General features: G+C 47.2%; 1 protein-coding gene across 2 annotated transcripts in view; it reads right to left on the minus strand.

Moving 5' to 3' along the window:
• Positions 1-1,857: 1,857 nt before the first annotated feature.
• Positions 1,858-16,029, minus strand: part of LOC144177837 (uncharacterized protein C14orf119-like) — a 47,212-nt gene continuing 33,040 nt past the window's right edge. Inside the window, exons 2-3 of one of the 2 annotated variants that reach the window (XM_077705419.1) lie at positions 12,353-12,639; positions 1,858-5,940 (exon numbers count right to left, since the gene is read on the minus strand). In XM_077705419.1, coding sequence (XP_077561545.1) covers positions 5,527-5,940; positions 12,353-12,595 — 657 coding nt within the window. In that variant the 5' untranslated portion in view covers positions 12,596-12,639 and the 3' untranslated portion in view covers positions 1,858-5,526. Of the gene's footprint in view, positions 5,941-12,352; positions 12,640-16,029 lie in introns of those variants that run through there. The other variant, XM_077705420.1, reaches the window with a different exon arrangement.

Consider the following 16,029-nt stretch of genomic DNA (forward strand, 5'->3'; position numbering starts at 1 on the left):
TGAATACATGAACTTAAACTGTACTTTTGTTCTGCGCAGTGCAGTAACAAACAGGAGGAACGGGATATTTCCTTTGGAAACAGTCATCCACCTCTGCCTCTTGGGGCGTCTGCAAAGTTACATTTTCAATTTCCTGGAGTCTTTTTGTGGTTTCCCTCAAGTGCGTTTGCTTGCTAAGTTCCCTGGGTGACCTAAAACTTTTAGTTTAGGTGACGATGGGCCAACACCACGCTGCCGGTTGCTGTCGCTCTCAATTAAGCATGTTGAAATCTAAATGAAAGTGACATAATACACTTAGTGGTAAGGAGTAAGGCTTACATCATTTAAAAAAAAAATAATAATAAAACAGGCAGCAAATAAAATACCCCCAAAAAGAATATTGCAAGGTATTTTACCTGAGCAGCCGGTAGGGCTACCTACAGACGCTTAGACTTACCATTGCGACGGATATTTGACGGCTGTTTTCCCCAGGTTATCAGCTCATGAGAGGCCAGCAGAGGACACGTTTCATACCAGCCATTTGAAGCACGTCGCACTTGTCCCCATAATTAACTACAGTCATTTTCCTGATAGAAGCACAAATTCTCTGAGTTTCTGCAGACTCTTCAAAATTCCTAAGAATCCCTTTGCAGTTCTCCAGGTCAGTAGACACCCTGCCATTTCCATCGCAGTTTTCTTTTTTTTGTTTTCTAATCAGACTTGCCTTGTCAGCTCTGGTTGTCAACAACATGCTACTGTTAAGACGCAGTCACCAATTTGTAAAATAACAGGAACTGGCAGGGCAACAATAGAAGATACTTGCGAATCACTACTGAGATAAGGTTGTCTTGAACGTAGTAACCCACAATGAAGTACCGTATTTATTTGAATCTAACCCGATAGTTTTTTCGAAATACTGATATATCAAACTCCAGGGTCGGCTTGGATTCGAGGATTTGGAAACGCGTGCCAATTTCCCAGGGAAATTGAGGGAAGTGGGGCGCAGCTAGCGCCACCCAGAAAAGCAAGTATTGTAGCCATTGCTAGACGAGCCAGCAGCCACTTAAGGGCCCATAGCTGGGGGCGATGCCGCCATTTTGAACTGTGTGGATAGTCAGTGGCCTGCGTGTGGTGTGTCATTTGGTTTTTTTTGTGTGGTGTTTAACGCGCCGACGCAACGCAGGCGATGAGGCACGCCGTAGTGGAGGGCTCCGGATTAATTTTGACCACCTGGGGATCTTTAACGTGCGCCGAAATCTCGAACACACGGGCGTTTTCGCTTTTCGCCTCCATCAGAAAAGCAGCCGCCGCGGCCGGGAATCGAACCCGCGACCTCGTGCTCAGCAGCGCAACGCCTTAGCCACTGAGCCACCGCGGCGGGTTCATTTGGTTTTGACAGTGCAATGGCACCAAACAAGCGGTGCCATTATAGTGCTGCTTTTAAAAGAAAAGTTGCTTTAGCCGCGGAGTTGTCATCGAACGTTCAAGCCAGGCGGGACTTCGGCGTGGATGAAAAAAATGTCCGTCGTTGGAAGACGCAACGGGAGAGGATATTTGCGTGCGCGCAACGAGAGGCAACGCCGCATTCAGAGGCTAGCAGCGATGATGACAGAATGAGCACCGCATCTTTATGTTCAATAAACGTGTTTTCTCTTTGTGAACATTGACCTTGCCTTTTTGTTCGGCCTACATTCGAGGTAAGTTTTTTTTTTTTTTTCGTGGCTTCGGACTTTCGGGGGTCGGCTTAGAATCAGGGCCGGGCGTTGAAATGAATGTCACATTAACTACGCCATAACTTTTCACCACAGACAGCAAATCTTTTGTTTGGGCTGCAACCACATGGTACAGCCAAACGCGGAAATAAAACCAGGAACAAGGTGCCTTTGAAAAAAACCGTTTAGTCAGCATCACTGTAGCACAGTTTTCAAATACACAAGTACACCGCTTCACCCTAACAAAAAGTGGACTTATCTAGTGTGCCTTGATGACATAAAAAAAAAAAAAATCAGAAAGGTGTCGATGGCTACGTTGACAGGTTTATGCGTATTATTTGTGACATACCCGAACTTTTTTCCTCTCCGCTAAAATGCGGAACCCCCTGAAGAACTTTTGTTCCGATGACAGTGTAAAAAACTGCACATACACTACACCACACAAAAAAGCCTTGCTTAGGCTATTGTATATATATAAAAAAAAAACCAAAGGGACCGCTGCACACAACACCACCAGACGAACACGCACACTTCACCATACATTCGACAAAGAGATATTCTGCTCACACTGGAATGCTGTACCAAGCTGCCTCAATGCCTAAACGCTGCCATTCGACCGTTTGCGACTAAAATTCTCTCAAAGCAGAGAAAGTTGCAAGCAGCAGTGCTGGTTGAATACTGTGTGCGTCTAATTTGTTCCGTAAAAAGATGGGCAGCGTTTGTCGGCTGCATACTTTGATTTGCCTCTGCTGAACCCTCAAGTTTGTGGAGGAAAAAGAAAAAAAAAATGTGCGTACGAAGCTAAAAACTTTCCCATTTTAAACTCGGTACAGTGTATAAAGTAACTTGCACAAGCACAGCATTAAGTCTAATGTCACGAGAATTCGCAGCAAGCATCATTGGGTTGGTGCATCAAAGTTTCACTGGATGTGATCCGTCATTTGTTCAAAGCTTTGAGAAGCTAGACTGCGGTCAACATAACCCGAAAGTTGCACAATTGCACTTGGAAACACAAAAGACAATGGAATCCAGTTGTGCGTTAGTGTTGGTTAGTGAATAACGAGATTTAAATGCACGGCGTTAAAGCTTTCAAAGGTCACCTGTAAATCAGGTTTTTAACAACCGCAGTTTTGGCTTTGAAACTAATCCAGTGAAGTGGTTCGGATCAGAGCTACATAAATTTTTGAAAAAAAAAAAAAAAAAAAAAAAAAAAAAAAAAAAAAAGGCGGCCACTTAAGTGCATAACTTTAAGTTGTAGCAGCTACTTGCCCATTAGCGAAAATATCCGAAAACTGTCTAGTTCCCAACGTTTTGGGAAAACGAAACTGCGCCTGTATATTTTTAAGGCAGGCAAAATTTGAGAAAACATTGCCTTTTTAAAAGCAATATCAAAACAACACAACATGGAATGCTGCAAAAATGGGAAATACAAGTGCACTAACACTAGTTACGGCTTTGGGCAAACAAATCGCATAGGCTGTTTTCTTCCACACCACACCACACACAGATATATGTGCCCGAAACTCTCTAAGCCTTACATCGTAAATCAATAAAATACACAAAAACTGCCACCACCAATTGTGGGGATTAAAAAAAAAAAAGGGGGGGTAAATGTGGTCTGCCCGCGGCTTCTGGACAAAGTTCACTCTGGCTTTGGAGCAACCAACTACGTCAAACTTCGAGTTCATCACGTTAGGCCTAATTAGGCCTAACTGAGACTACCGGTGATGACAATCTTGCCCAGCAAACACCTCTCACACACAAAACCCAAGTGCCCAGTTAAACAGTCTTGGCACTTCTATTTGAGCTGAACATAGGACCAGTCATCTATGGCCACTCCTCTAAAGACAGGCACCCCAGCCAAACTTCCACACAACACCATGTAAGCAGGAAGGTAGAGCTATTTCCTATCGAAGGAGGGGATAACTGCGTTGATCAGTAAGCAGTTATTTGGAAAAATACCAATTGACCATTTATGTGAAAAAAAAAAAAAAACGCTTTGCAGAAAAGTGGGTTACCTGCCCTTTGTCCACATTAATGTGCAACGATAAGTAAATAAGAAGCTTGCCATTGTTGGTAGCGTGATTAACTTTGCACGAATTCAACTATTGATGTGATAAGAGCCCAAAATTAAACGTAGTAACGCGAGTTCATGTTTAAAACAGGTGTTGGCTTTCCACAAACACCTTTTTTGCTCTTTCACTAACCACTGTCTAAGGACCGGTGAAACGCTAAAAAAAAAGGAGCACAGGCAAGCAAGTTCAAACAAGGCAAAGGCTGCTCTATGCGGAACGTTTGATAAACAAACAAGGAATGCACTACTGTGAAAAAGCACACCTTACACGGAATGTTTGGACAGTGCAGCAAACGAATTTCAGACAGAAATTGCGCTTTCGTCGCAGCGAGGAACAGGCAGTACATATCGCGTATCGTTCTGTATGGTTTGGGCTTCGGGGAATGTTTCCAACTTTCTAATTTCTGCGATGTTTCGATGAGATTCCGTCTTTCAGTTCTACTCACCCGTATTCTTGTATCCACTACACACTTCTGCTTAAGATCCAACCTGGTTGCAGGCTCATTAATTAGCACTTGATGCAATTTCATAAAATACGGCCTGCTTTCTAGACTAACTCGGGGTGTAGTTAAGCAATAAACAACATACCAATAATAATTGACTTCCTGTCACTGGGTACGGTATCTGCCGCCCCTTTCTATCATTTTTCGTCACTAATAATCCCTTTCGTTTCGTCAAAGAGGACCTTTCGGTTTTCAGTCAATCCTCCTTGACAAGAAGAGAAGCTAGTCGTCCTTGCAACATATTGATGCAGCAGCACAAGGTATCCAAGAAGCTTCAGTCAGTCTTAAGAATCCGCACGCTATCTTCACGATGCCACAAAATGGCCTGTCAAATTAAGCTGGACGCGAAACGAGCTAACATTCCTCGCTACAATGTGTATTAAAGCTGCCACTCAAAAAATAGAAAAGCCTTTGAAACACAGAAGCCAGCACCAACTTAATGAAGCAGAATTTCCCCCCCATTTAAAGACACGTAAAAATGAAATCACCACGACACAACTAGCATGGAATGGCTTACTGACCCGAATTAGGAGCACAAAATAAAGTCCCAAGAAACTGTGGGAAAACGTGTCGAAAATTAACAAATCGTACTCCTAGGCACTCACACAAAGATAACCTACTAAAATGCTGTTTAGACAAGATGTGATACATAAAAGTTCTGCCTCCCTTGAAGGGGAAAAAAAAAAAAAAAGAAAGCCACACATAAGTGTAACAAGCTGGTTCAGGCCACCGCGACAAAAAACCAACAGCTACCAGACTCCGCAAGAGACCGAAGCTCAGCGAGCAGTCACAAATCGCACTAAGGAGTGCGACTAACAGCTAAGCCTTTTCTCGCTAACACTTCTCCCTGGGGGAAACAAAACAAAAAAATCACACATAAGTGTACCAAATAAGCAAACAGCTACCATCCATATGCGCTGCCCAATTCCACGAAAAAACGAAGTTCAGCGAGCAGTCGCAAACTGCACTACGTAGTGCGACTACTCCCCCCCGCCCTTTTTGCAAACACACTTCACAGGCACGAGCCACCCAGCCAAACATACACCCCTGCCGAAAGAAGCAGCAAAGAACAGACACTCCGAGCGTTCGAACAAGCTGCTAGACGGACTTCAGCGAGCACGAAACAGAGCGAAAAGCACGATGGCTGAAGAGCCGACGGAGTATGTCGCCGCGTTTTTCGCTCCGTTTCGTGCTCACTTACGTACTAACTGGCCCGCCGACAATCCGCGTTGCAGTTCGGGACTTAATTAAGCGTCGCTCACAGCACCAGCTCTGCGCCGTCCTCCTCAAACTCAATTTTCTCCCCGAGGGGCGATGCCCTCTGCTCTTCCTCAGCGAAATTCACTCCTGGGGACGGAACCAAGACGGTCCGCGGAGCGACCTGCGGTTCTTCCGTCGGAGAGACCACCTCCCGGTTCCCGACCTCGTCCTCCACCTCTTCTTCCTCGACTTCATCCTCGACCTCGTCGTCAACGCTGAGGCCGTCCCCGTTGACCGTCACGCTGGTGCAGTGGTTGACCAGCACTGTCGTCGCCGCGGCCGGTGGCGCTTCCGCCGACGGGCTGTAGTCCTCCGCCCGGCCGTTAGGCACGGAGGAGATGCGGTCCACAAACTCGGCGTCCACGGACCGTAGCCGGTCGAGGAAGCCCGCCTTGTCCTCGTCACTCCAGCCCTGGGAAAGGAAGTCACGCGGAGATTTCAATGACGACAGTCTTTCTGCCGGGGCTACTTAAAGGCCAACTGCACTCAAAATTTCGACCTCTTGAAAACCCTATTTCCGTATAGTCTGTTTAAAAAGAAAGCAACATGCAAAATACAACAGCTGAAATACGCATGTGGACGCCGCAAGCGGTCAGTAAAAAACGGCGATTTTGAAACCGAAACCGAGGAAAGTGCGGCCATTGCAGTGACATTGCAGCTGTCTAGCGAGCGGCCGGACGGTCAGCCGCTCGGGAGAAAGTCTGCGCGCAAGCTCTACGTGCGCACGGGGCAGCAAATGGGCGAAGCGTGCGCACCAGAGCTCGACCGGATCTCCAGCTGCGTGGCTGGCCAGAGGAAGAAGCCCCTCTGTCAGCTGGAGCGTCACAGGCGCGTCATGGCTGTTTACGCGATCCGCCGGCAGGTGCAGCGTGGCCTGCGGCGGAGCTTTTGTAAACGCTTCTGACTGATTAACGAGGCGTTTCACGAGGCTGCCGCTCGTGTCCCAGCTGATTTGGGGGTACTTACTACACATTAGGAATAAATTTGGTCAAAGTAAAATTTGAGTGCAGTTGGCCTTTAAAGGAGTACTGACACAAAATTTTGAAGGCGAGATACCTTCAGAGACAGATGAGAGTCACCACACATGTTCTGCAAAAGATCAGCGGCAAATACAGCCTAGAACATATTTAAGATCAATTTCAAAGTGTGTGACACACAGCCGAGCAGCCAGTGGAGGACCTCGCATAATCGACACTCCCTGGATGCGGAGTAAACAAACAACATCGAAACACACTAGCCCTGGTATTCTGAATCCGTCCTCCACTCGAGTTTCCAGTGGAGGAGATCCTTGAAATCAGTTTCCCCATGCATAAGCATTGTGGAATCGTCCCCTCAGTTGAGTGGAGGGAGCAAATGGAGTGGAGGAGGAACTCAGAATACGGCCCTAAGAGTTTGTGTTGGCCACCGCAGTGCCGGCATTTCTCACCAGCTGACCGCTCCGATCCGAGGTTGGAACTTTTGCTCTCAAGCAACGAACACTCCCATCGTTGGCGGCGGAGGCGCCGGGATTTCGTTGGCTCATCGGACAGCTGGCCGCAACCCAAGTTCTGCAGCACAGGCACTCTAGTTTGATTGCTTTTTATTACACTGGACGCGAAACCGCGCCGGGGACTCGAAAAGCACACTGAGTGAACCACACGGTCGCTGCGCAGGCGGCAGCGATGGCCGCGAAGTGGTGCAGGCTGGCGCAGGTAGCTTGATCAATAGCTTGTTACCAGTGCACGAAATAGGACTCAAGTCCCAAACAAGGCAGCTCATACGAGAAAGCAGTTAATGATGTTAAGTAACAAAAGCTTGATCAGGGCTAGTTGGTTGAACATACTGAATAAATTTGAGGCACTAAACAACGGGGACCAGAAGAAACACGTAGACACAGACAAGGTGCCTTGTCGTGTCTACTTTGGTGCCTCATGTCTAATTTTGGCGCCTTGTCTGTGTCTACGTGTTTCTTCTGGTCCCTGTTGTTTAGCGCCTCAAATTTATTCAGTTAATGGTGCGATGGCGGAGTGCATTAATAATCGCAATCTGCACCGCTTAAAAGAGCGGCAATCGAATATCCGCCGCAGTGTCGAGCCGAACACATCTGTAGGCGGACCTGTAGACAGACCGGTTGGCTGCTCCCAGCGCGCGTCTCCCCACCCACTGTCTGGAGCGTCGCGTGTCGTTCTCTAGCCGCGGCAGCAATTTGCACTTGTGGCGCCTGCATCACACCCACGGTCGCTTTTTAATTAAGCAGCTCGCGAGATCAGTACTTAGGGGCATTCGCAGAAACTGCCGGCGACGCGGATTCGACACTGCTACGGCAGCTCTGCTCTGTTAAATCCGTCCGACAGTCCTGTTGGCCGCTTTGTTTACACCAAATACAGCCTTTCCTGGCACCCGCTGAAACCGAAACTGCGACTGGCCGCATTAAAAACATCTTTAAACAAGCATTGTGCGCTGAAGCAAATGAGGTTTCTACACGTGATAAAAAGGTCCTTAGCTACTTATCGGGGAAAAAAAAAAAAAAGATGCAAAATTTTTGTGTCCGTGTTCTTTTAATCCTAAACATTGTTCTGTTTTGATTCAGCCATCTGGACAAAAGTTAGAGTAACTCTTGAACAAGAGGTTTATACGGGCAAACCATTTTCAAACTGCTAGGGCTGGTTGTTCAGCAAAAAAGAAAACTTGCATGTTTGACACAAAGGATCAATCTGAACTGGTAATGTAAGCAGCGATCCTTTGATTGAAAATAGATGTGCGTGTTTGCAATACCAAATAAAAATTAGTCCAGTTTCACTGACCTAATGCCGTGAATGCTGATGTTAAAGGAGTAGTACTGACACGAAATTTTCGTGTTACGTTTCCTTCGCTCCTACGTGTGCCCACCAGCCCACTAATCATAGAATGACACATTAGACAGTCGAGAGCAGCATGAACATTCATTTACGACGTCGTTTATTCGTGTCAGTTTCGGTTTCGACAAAACGAACGCCGAGTGGCGGCCATGACAGGAGGTAACACGTGACGTCACTATTCTTGCCGTACCGTTGCTGCTCTGGACGTGCACGCGCCCAGACCAGCCGAGGTCTTTGCCGTCCCCACAGGCCCGGGCAGCATGACGTCAGTCCCAAAACCATGACATGTACACACGCCAGAGCAGCGCACCCCAGCCACAGCCAGCGCGTCGGCTTTGTCACGGAAGCCCCGACGTTGGCAGTTTGGGGCAAGTAGCAGATGATGTCATGTCGGCCCCGCTCTGGGCTTTCTCGTGCGGATTAAAATTAAAATTGACTTAAAATATGTTACGCCGAATGGTTACTATTGAAACTTGCTGGGAGATATCTCCTGATAATAAGGAAGCAGTTTACATGCCGTATTTATTCGAATCTAAGCCGATAGTTTTTTTCAGGGTCGGCTTGGATTCGAGGATTTTGAAACACGCGCCAATTTCCAAGTGAAATTCAGGGAAGTGGCGCGCAGCTAGCGCCACCCAGAAAAGAAAGTATTGTAGCCATTACTAGATGAGCCATTAGCCACTTAAGGGGCCATAGCTGCTGGGGGCAATGCCGCCATTTTGAACTGTGCGGATAGTGGCCTGCGTGCAGTGTGGCGTTTGGTTTTGACAGCGCAATGACACCAAACAAGCGGTGCCATTATAGTGCCGCTTTTAAAAGAAAAGTTGTTTTAGCCGCGGAGTTGTCATCGAACGTTCAAGCCGGGCGGGACTTTGGCGTGGATGAAAAAAATGTCCGTCGTTGGAGGACGCAACGGGAGAGGATATTTGCGTGCGCCGCAACAAGGATGCCATTTACCGGACCACGAGAAGGCCGTCACCACGAAATGGAGATGGCATTGGCTGACTTCGTTCGGATGCAGCGAGCAGCGGCCCTTCCAGTAACGACGGAAGTGCTCCACGCAAAAGCAAGGGAGCTTTCACGGGAACGAGGCTTATCGTGGGCACACTTCAAAGTTGGGGCTGGCTACAGAAATTCATGAAGCGCTTCGGCTTTAGCCTCCGTCGTCGAACCTCAATCGCCCAGAAGTTGCCCGGTGATTTTGAAGAGAAACTGAGTTCCAGCACTGCATCTTCATGATCAATAAACATGTTTCCGTTTCGTGAACGCTGACCTCACCTTTTTGTTCGGCCTACATTCGAGGTAAGTTTCTTTTTTTTTTTTCGTGGCTTCGGACTTTCGGGGGTTGGCTTTGAATTGCGGCTGGCCTAGATTCGAATAAATACAGTAGGCACGGCGTCCTGCACTCCCGGATGGCGCTGTTCAGGAGGATGCCTTCATTTTACCGGCCATCTGGTGATCACAGCCATATCATATTATCTTCTCTCGCATGGTGCAAACTTTACAGATTATCAATGGCAACTCGAGACCAATGGGAAAGCTCAAGGCCAGATCGGTCAGCTGACCGCTCGTTGTAAGTTCATTTCACGGGCGATTACCGTAATTACCCGATTCTAACGCGCCCCCGATTCTAACGCGCACCCTATTTTTCAGGCAAAAAACCGAAAAAACTTCCACCTCCGATTGTAACGCGCAAGGAACTTTGTGAGCAAGAAAAACGAATGCGAGAGAAACGGGCGATTTATTTCCCGAAGTAATCTCATCTCACTCCTCGTCGCTCTCCGAGAGCTCCTTGTCGCCTTCCGCTGACCGCAACATCTCGTCATCGGTGTCGTCAAGCGCGTTCGCGATGCCACACTTCTGAACGAACGTTCAACCATGTTCGATGGGATCGTGGCCCACGCCTCGCATGCCCATCCCGCGAGCTTCTCCAGAGGCGTACGCTTCAGCCAACCGCTCGTTGTGAACGCGTGGGAGCAGCTCGTAAGCCGCGGAAGCGGCGCAACTTCGTTGCCACAGCTGCCATTGCTGTTATCAAGGGCGCAAGTGGAATAATTTGACGATTTGTGTTACCGCCGATAGAAAAGCCTAGGCACCTAGATCCGAAAAATTTTTGCTAAACGCTTTGGCGCCATCTTGAGATGGAGATGGCGATGGGTGGAACGAAATTTCAGCTGTTTCGGCAGTTTCGGTTTTGTATCCGATTCTAACGCTCATGCGATTTTTCGGCCTATTTTTGCGGAAAAAAGGTGCGCGTTAGAATCGGGTAAGTACGGTATGTTTGAACCGGGTGCCCTTTACCGACAGCAACACTTGAAATGAAGTGTTACTTTTCATCCTACTTCTCCTTCAGCGCATGAGGAATGGGAGAGTAGAAGGTCAGGAGGGTCGCTTAAACCACCTGCAGTGCATCTTGTTCCTTTTGCCACTTGTAATGAAGGTTCTTTAGCTTGTTCCTGCTGGGTATGCTGCTTGCAGAAGCTCAAGCACTCATCGTCGTAGGTTACTGGCTTTGCTCGTTCCACACCAATGCTTTACGAAAACAAAACTGAAACCACAATGGCTGTGTGAATAGTGATGGAGGCAGCTGGCCTCGCAGTGTACAAAAACTGTACTCTGTTTTTTTTAGATACTATGAGCTCACGGAAAGCTCTGCTTTATGTTTATGTCACGCACTCAACCACTTAGGAACTGCCCATTTCGGGAAATCATCTATACAAGCTTTTCCAACGAACTCTTGCCATTCAACACTTTTGTGACGTCACAAACCACAGTACCAAAATGCGTACAGGGCGCCATCCAGTGTTCTCCCGTTTCCAATGTTAACTGCTAGTTGCGAGAATGGAGTATTCAGATTCTCGGCACCGTAATCCATCGATACAGGCTAGCTTGTTCCCACCCTTTAGTGTCCCGTTAACCATTTGCAGTTTGTTGTCGGACCTTGCCCGGAAATGCAACACAGCCGTAGCGGTTTGCTGTCGGGTTACGGCCTTAAAGCGACGAAAATCTTTTTAGAAGGTTTAAAAATGCTTTTGTGAAGGAAAACGAGTGTTTTTTTTAAACAAATGGTGAGAGCAGTTTCTAAAAGTGGCTTCAGCAGCTGCCGTCACCTGCCGGAGGTAGCCATATCCGAAATATTCAAAACAACAAGTAACGTGACAATCGGCCTTTTGCCGCTGTTTTAGTGAACTTCATCTTCTCCAGAAGTTCGCCACCAAGAGGCCACAAAAAACCGTCTTATTTCAAACTTCAGCTACATTTCCACGTCAATACTCTGGTGCTGACAGTTTCGTTGGTTTCATTTGGTGCCCATCGCGTTCGAGAGTAGCCAGATTCAACGCGTTCATGAAGGAGTTTCATGAAGTTTCGTGAAACTCCTTCAACCGAAAATGACATTCGAACGGATGCATTGTGTTTTATGGCACATAAGCAACTTAGGCTATCATGCACCAAACAGAAGGTTTTGTGTATTTTGTGGATAATAACTGTTACAGCACGTTACAGCGTTACAGCTTGCTTAGAAGCCCTGCTTCTTTTATAAAACTAAATACGGAGGAAATTTTAAGAAGCGCGTTTTCTTCTAAAAGTAGACTGGGGTGGAATGGAATGTGTTCATCATAGAACAGCCTAAAATGCTTTTTCCTCAAGACCTCAAATTTCGTACAAGAGAGTAACACGTGGTTTACTGTTACCTCTTGGTCGCACTCCTCACATCTCGGTTTATCTTCTTTCATAAGAAGGAAGTTATGTGTCAGGTGTGTATGTCCAATGCGGAGACGACATAAAATGACTTCTGTGTAGCGCTCCTAATGTTTGTCGAACGAATGCCATTAGATTTTTGTGTGTAGGAGCGAATTAATGGCATTAAAACTTACGGAATTAAGCACTTAATGTCATTTTTCGTGGACGAGTGGCACGGTATCGCACACGTGAAAGTACGGTATCGCCGCATCGGCCACTCGGAAGGCCCTTCCCCGGCCCGCTCACCTGGAACCACTGGTCAAAGAGGCTCATGCGGCACTGGAAGAGCGAGGGCGGGGCCCCCGGGTGGATGGCCAGCGCCGAGAGCACCTCCTCCAGGCCCTCGGTGGAGGGGGAGGCAGTGGCGTACTTGCGGGCCAGCACGCGCAGGAAGTCGTCGCGCTGAAGGTCGCTGTACTCATGGAACCAGCTCACCAGGTAGGCGCTCTGCTCCGAGGCGCTGCACGCCGGACCCTTCTGGCTCAGCATCTCGCTCTCCCTTGACTACGCTCCTTTTTTGTTTTGGGGGTGCACTGCATCCACGGAGAGAGCAACGACAGCACTGTGAAGCAACTGTTTTGTTTTCAGCACAGCACAAACAGTCGGAAATTTTTAAGAGCAGATAATGCAACCCTTGATTCAGCTTCCGACAACAAGTAGCACCTTTCCAAAACTTCTGGTACTTTCGAATAACATCAATGTTTGAAAATGCAGAGGAGGCAGCTGCTTCAGTGGCCTCAGATACCGGGTTGAACAACGAGAAACACCCAGTTAGAAACACTTGTCTTGTGAACGCACCATGCGTGTCTTCTTCGTCTTATGGAAAGAGTCAGTGCAGATCACCATGAACATTACCCGGTAAAAACACACAAAGAAAACATTCACTGCGAAGAATTTGAAATAGGTGGGCACCGGATGTACGTAACACACTTCGAGCACCTGCAATCAAGCGCTACTAACATGCACCACTTCCTCCACTAACAATGACAGGCCTTCCCACAAAGGAACAGTGCTGTGGCAAGGGAGGGTGCTTGCGGAGCGCCTCTGGCATTGGGCCCAACACCAGCAGCCTTGGGCTTTCCTCTTTCGTGACATCCCGATGCTCGAGCTGCGCCCCGTCAACACTCTTTCGGTAAGAAGGCCCAGCTACACAGTGGGGTAGTTGTACTGGGGCAGTTGAGGTGTTCTGAAGTTGATTGTTTTACAAGCTTTCTTTTCTTATGATAAGCCGTGGGAAAGACGATGAACCTGTCCAGCTTCCAACTCCGAGACACCGAGATAAAGCTTTCTGAACACGAAGGCGTTGGCACTCACAAAGGAAGGCACTATTTTGCCAGCCAAGCATGCTCATTTTTAGCACACATTCCAAGCCATTTTGGTCTTGACTCTTTTTCTGCATTTATAGTGTTAGGCATGAAATGCCCGTCACAGGGACCATCGTGATGCAAGTGTATTGTAAAAAATAAAATCAATGCATTGTTAGTACTACTACTGTGAAATGGACCTGAGGGCAAGTGGAAAGCAAGAATGACATACCACCATGCTTTGATGAGATGCTGGCAAGCATTTAACATATCAGGCTAATTTTCATGCCTTGCCGACGCTCCTTCCTAGGAGTGACCTGAAACTGCCCCTTATACTTACCGCAGGTCATCAGAATATACCGGGTGCGCGAGGTATTTGAGGACGCTATTCCTTATCGCCATAGACACCAACAGGCTCGTCATATATATATATATAGGCGTACATTCGTCAGCCCCTTATGCTTCATACTGCGCAGTTTGTTCAGAGATGGAAGTGTACAAGTTGAAGCAGGAAATAAAACGCCATGCAGTCCTCGTCGCCCTGGGCCGCGCACCACAGCGACTTGGAAATTGTTACCTTTCTGAAAGGAGCAAAGTCTTTCGTTTACAAAGTGCGGACGGAGGTGGTGCGTTGTGGCGGTGACGTGGCAGGTGTAGTGAAAAGGAACAAGCACAGTCAGTGGTCAAACATCGTGAGAACCCGGTAATTTCTCCAGCGGTGGTGTTATCCATTGTCCGCAATGAGGGTGACGGCATGCTGGCACACTTTTTTGCAGGACTCCGCCGTAATGCTGCCAGTTATGTGGATGTGCTTGCTACTGTTGTAAAGCTATGAATAGAGAGTGTTTCGAAAGAAAGATGATATGTCTTTCAGCAACGTTCGGCTCCTGCCCACACCGCCTGCGTCACCCAATAGTGCCCGGCTGACAACGTCTGTGACCCCGTCACTCCCAACTTGTGGCCTCCTAGCTCTCCAGATTTAAATCCTCCTTACTAGTATGTCTGGGGTGTCGTTGAGAGAGAGAGAGAGAGGCCAACAAAGGACCGCATAATACAAAATACTGGCTGAGGGCCACCATTTCTAACTCAATGGCCAACATCTCTAAGGAGCACCAGATTCGTGCATGCAGCCGTTTGCCAAGCCGAATCGAATCACTTAGTACTGCCGATGGCAGATTCGTTGAGTAGTTACGGAATTAAACCACAACAGAAGTACTTCGCAAAGTTTTGTGAAAATATGTCTGATTTTGCTGGAGATATTCTGCTGTGCCTGACGCCAACGTTCTGTTCTCAAATACCTCGCGCACCTGGTACATCCTTATTACACTAATATTGAAACACCTGCAGTTCAGGTCACCCCAGGGATGAAAGCTGGTCCTGTACAAAATGCCATATCACCATTAAGGCTACCAGCCCCAGAATAGCTTCTTCCTGTTTGTTTCATACCACACAAAAATTTCGCTGGCCCTGTTAAACAAGCCTCTCACTGTTCTACAGCCTAGTTACTGAAGCATGCTTGAGAAACTGCACATCCCAGTTTTCTTATTGCGTATCTTTAGGAACATTTGCTTGATTCAATGCCACTCAAACAGTGCTGAGGAGTTTTACTGTCTGTATACTGGAACAGAAAAAACAAATACAGGCAGTTTTCTTATTGCGTATCTTTAGGAAGATTTGCTTGATTCATTGCCACTCAAACAGTGCTAAGGAGTTTTACTGTCTGTCTAATGGAACAGAAAAAACAAATACAGTATAGGCTGCAAAACATGTTTCCAAGCAAAGCAGCACTGTCACAAACTCGCGTGTACAGTGCCCTGAATAATTGCACGTTCCCCTTCCTATGTACGGGGAGAGCTCTAGGACATTCACAGCCAGTGCGCACTCAACCACTGCAAACATCTGATGCGTCACATGATTAGGCTCAAGTACTAAAGAGAGGAAGAGCGAGAGAGAGAAGACGTGTGTTCAGGCATGTCGAATAGCTGGCTCGTTATCTCTTTTTAAGGGGGCACGTGGGTCTTTCATCAAAAACTTTATTTTTACAGATATGGTGATGAAAATTGGAGGGCGTATGTAGTTTTTCACTCTGGTTGTAGGAATAAAACTTGTTTTTGTGTAAAACGACTACATTCAAATTTTATTTGGGTTTGTATGCTTGATTTTCTGACAGCCCCTGTAAGAAGGCTGCTGGAGTGATGCAGCTGAACGAGGTACGAGTGAACTGTTTCCGCAAACCAAGGAGTGCAATGAGACCAACCGTATCATTCTATCCGGTCTGTAGTTACGACCGTTTGAAGGTTGGGCTTGAGAGGTGGGAACCAGAAAAAAATGGTTTTGCCTCCCAAGCCCGAACTTTACATGGTCATAGCTTCTGCTAAAGACCGGATAGAATGATACGGTTGGTCTCATTGCACTCCTTGGTTTGTGCAAAGTTCACTGGCACCTTGTTCAGCTGCATCACTCCAGCAGTTTTCTTACAGAGGCTGTCAGAAAATCAAGCACACAACCGAATAAAATTTGAATGTAGTTGTTTTACACACAAAAACAAATTTTATATCGACAATCAGAGTGAAAAACTACGCATGTCCTCAAATTTTTATCCTCATAACTGTAAAACTA

The sequence above is a fragment of the Haemaphysalis longicornis genome, unplaced genomic scaffold (assembly GCF_048455015.1).
Source record: "Haemaphysalis longicornis isolate Haplotype H1 unplaced genomic scaffold, Haemaphysalis longicornis Haplotype H1 scaffold_32, whole genome shotgun sequence".
In the NCBI taxonomy this organism is placed as follows: domain Eukaryota; kingdom Metazoa; phylum Arthropoda; class Arachnida; order Ixodida; family Ixodidae; genus Haemaphysalis; species Haemaphysalis longicornis.